Source organism: Micromys minutus, assembly GCF_963924665.1.
Source record: "Micromys minutus genome assembly, chromosome: 1".
Lineage (NCBI taxonomy): Eukaryota > Metazoa > Chordata > Mammalia > Rodentia > Muridae > Micromys > Micromys minutus.
The window spans coordinates 80,156,737-80,160,747 of NC_137969.1; the positions used below are offsets into that span (position 1 = coordinate 80,156,737).

Here is a 4,011-nt window from a genome sequence, read left to right on the forward strand (position 1 = left end):
GTAAGGCAAAGGTGTTGATGTGTTTTTGGAAAACCCTTGGTTACAGAAAGCAGGCAGGACGTATTTTCAGACAAAGCAGGTTCTTAGAAACAAATAAATGTCTTAAATATCCTTTTTGAGGAAGTGACTGAAGGTCAAACAGACCATCTAAGCAGGAGATCCCCACTAGATGGAAGTGAAAGAATTCTCTCAGCATTTGTCAGGGAGGATCTAGGAAAACAGTTGTGCTAAGCGGCAGCCCGGACCACAGTGGGAGAAGCAGCACTCTAGCTGCCTGCAACCCCAGCCTGGGAGGAAGATGCTAATTAAAGTGAAGACACTGACTGGAAAGGAGATTGAGATTGACATCGAACCCACAGACAAGGTGGAGCGAATCAAGGAGCGTGTGGAAGAAAAAGAAGGAATTCCCCCACAACAGCAGCGGCCCACCTACAGTGGCAGACAGATGGATGATGAGAAGACAGCAGCTGATCACGAGATTCTAGGTGGTTCCGTCCTCTACCCGGTGTTGGCTCTGAGAGGTCTTGGGCAATGAAGAAACTTGGTTCCGTTTTACCTCCTTGTCCTGCCGCTCATAATGTGGCATCACATATCCCCTCACTCTCCGGGACACCAGAGCTACTGCGCCCTCCCTTGGAGGCCCAATCTTGTGTGTCTACTGGTGGGAGAATATGAGGACCCCGGGGTGCAGTGTTCCTGGCCCAAATGGCTCTTGCTGGCTATTGGGTTTTAGTTTGCAGTCCTGTGTGTTTCCCTCTCTTATGGCTGTATCCTTGATTGTCAATAAACTATTTCCTGGCCTTCTGGGGAAAAAAAGAAAAAGAAAACAGTTGTGCAACAAATCAAAATTGGGGTGCTAGGACAGAAATATTTAGAGGTGAAATTCATAGAAGGCTTAATGTACCTGGTGCAGAATTCGAATGTGTTAGGAATGATAGAATTAAAAATGCATGGTTGTAGAGATTACCAACTCTAAGAAAAGCAAATCATTTTGCAAGAAATGAAGATGACCAGGGTTGACATTACCTTGTCCTGAACACATATACATAATGCCTCCAACACAGAAATATGAAATAGCAATACAAGCATGCTGCTTGGCGTATGCACATGTAAATGAAGAGAAACATGTAGAGCTCAAAATAATTATCTTTGGAGCCAAGAAAATGATAGGTAAAATGACCAGCATTATTTTTCATTTTAACATATTTCTTAAAAGTTACTAACACCCATAAAAATTGCTGGCATAAAACTTGGAGAAAGTGAATTCATAATCACACTAACTCAGAGGCAAAGTGTAAGATCTTGCAATTAAATAGTTATATATTTTTTCCCTTGTACCACATTTTGTATATTGCAAGGACTTGATGACATTATGGATTGAATCTTTTAAAATATGTGGCACACCTTTAATCCAAGCACACTCAGGAGGCAGAGGAAGATGGATCTCTGAATCCAATTCCAGCCTGGTCTACAAAGTGAGTTCTAGGACAGCCAGGACTACACAGAAAAACCCTGTCGTGAAAAATCAAAACCCAAACAAAACAAAACCCCCAAACAAATCCAAAACCAAACCCCCAAACAAAGAAAATAAGATGTCAGAAGTTGTGAAGTGTAAGTAGTCACCAGATCCTGAGATCAGGGGTTATTTCATCTACATATTTATACTTATATAATCACATACGTTTTCCCTATTTCTAAGATTTTCACTGTTACTCATGTGTCTGTGTGAGTGTATGCTGTATGAATGTGGGTGAGTAAGGAAGCCAGAAGTAGGACTCCCTGGAGCTAGAGTCCTAGGTGCTTGTGAGCCTCTGACATGGGTGTTAGGGACTAAAACTAGGTCTTGAAGAGCAGCAAGCCTGAGCATTCATTCCACCCCTACTACTTTTCCTAATACTGATGTCTGGGATTCTGTGCCTGTAGATCTCAAGAAGAACCAAGTAAAACTCTTTTCTTAGTCCTAGGTAATACATAAATAATATTGGGTGGAATGAATATTTCACTTTTTTATTATTGGATAGTCTCTCTAATTACATTTCAAATGGTATTCCTTTTCCCTACCTCTCCTGTGCCCCTCCCCTTGTTTCCACAAAGATTCTCCCACTCCCAAACACCCACTCCCACCTCAGTACCTTGGCATTCTCCTACACTGGGAAAAGGAGCCTTCACTGGACCAAAGGCCTCTCCTGCCATTGATGCCAGACAATGCTATCCTCTGCTACATATGCAGCTGGAGCCATGGGTCCTCTATGTGTGCTCATTGGTTGGTGTTTTAGTCTGGGTTTTGTTTCGTCAGGAGGGTTTGGTTGGTTGATAATGTTCTTCCCATAGGGTTGCAGACACTTTCAGCTCCTTCAGTCCTTTTTCTAGCTCCTTTATTGGGATCCACATGCCCAGTCTGATGGTTAACTGCAAGCATCCTCATCTGTGTCAGTATGGCTCTGGCAGAGCCTCTGAGGGGACATCCATATAAGGCTGTAAGTAAGCACTTCTAGGCATCAGCAATAGTGACTGGGTTTGGTGGCTGCATATGGGATGGATCCCAGATGAGGCACTCTCTGAATGATCTTTTTTTCAATCCCTGCTCCTCTATTTGTTCCTGTATTTTCTCCCATGAGTATTTTGGTTTTTCTGCTAAGAAGGACTGAAGCATCCACATTTTGGTCTTCCTTCTTTTTGGGATTCATAAGGTCTGTGAATTGTTTCTTGGGTATTCTGAGCTTTTGAACTAATATCCACTTATCAGTGAGTGCATACCATGAGTGTTCTTTTGTGACTGGGTTACCTCACTCAGGATGATAGCTTCTAGTTCCATCCATTTGCCTAAGAATTTCATGGAGTCATTGTTTTTAATATCTGAGTAGTACTCCATTGTGTAAATGTACCACATTTTCGGTATCCATTCCTCTGTTAAAGGACATCTGGGTTGTTTCCAGCTTCTGGCTATTATATATAAGGCTGCAATGAACACATATTCTTTTTATATGTTGGAACATCTTTTCAGTATATGCCCAGTAGCGGTATAGCTGGGTCCTCAGATAGTACTTTGTTCAATTTTCTGAGGAGCTGCCAGACTAATTTCCACAGTGGTTGTACCAGCTTGCAAATCCCACCAACAATGGAGGAGTGTTCCTCTTTCTCCACATCCTCACCAGCATCTGTTGTCACCTGAGTTTTTTACCTTGGCCATTCTAACTGGTGTGAGGTGGAATCTCAGGGTTGTTTTGATTTGCCCTGATTACTAGGGATGTTGAGCATTTCTTTAGCTGCTTCTCAGCGATTTGATATTCCTCAGTTGAGAATTCTTCGTTTAGCTCTGTACCCCATTTTTAAATAGGATTATTTGATTATCTGGTGTCCAACTTCTTGAGTTCTTTATATATATTAGATATTAGCCCTTTATCAGATGTAGGATTGGTAAAAATCTTTTCCCAATTGGTTATTTGCTATTTTGTCCTTTTGACAGTGTCCTTTGCCTTACAGAAGCTTTGCAATTTCATGAGGTCCCATTTGTTGATTCTTGATCTTAGAGCAGAAGCCTATTGGTGTTCTGTTTAGGAAAATTTCTCCTGTACCTATGTGTTCTATGCTCTTCCCCACTTTCTCTTCTATTAGTTTCAGTGTACCTGCTTTTATGTGGAGGTCTTTGAATTACTTGGACTTGAGCTTTGTACAAGGAGAAAAGAATAGATCAATTTGCATTCTTCTGCATGCTGACAGCCAGTTGAACCAGCACCATTTGTTGAAGATGCTGTCCTTTTTTTATTGAATGTTTTTTTGATCTTTTGTCAAAGATCAAGTGACCATAGGTGTGTGGGTTCATTTCTGGGTCTTCAATTCTATTCCATTGATTGACATGCCTGTCTTTGTACCAATACCATGCAGTTTTTATCATGATTGAACTGTAATATAGCTTGAGGTCAAGAATGGTGATTTTCCCAGAAGTTCCTTTATTGTTGTGGATAGTTTGTTTATCCTGGCTTATTTGTTATTCCAAATTAATTTTCAAAT

At 41.2% G+C, this 4,011-nt stretch overlaps 1 protein-coding gene across 1 annotated transcript; it reads left to right on the top strand.

Moving 5' to 3' along the window:
• Window positions 1-239: 239 nt before the first annotated feature.
• On the top strand, window positions 240-535 carry LOC308434128 (ubiquitin-like protein NEDD8; the record flags this gene model as incomplete). Its single annotated transcript, XM_080934325.1, has 1 exon — window positions 240-535. The coding sequence occupies exon 1, from the start codon at window positions 299-301 to the stop codon at window positions 533-535; it is 237 nt and encodes a 78-aa protein (XP_080790451.1). The 5' UTR covers window positions 240-298.
• Window positions 536-4,011: the final 3,476 nt, after the last annotated feature.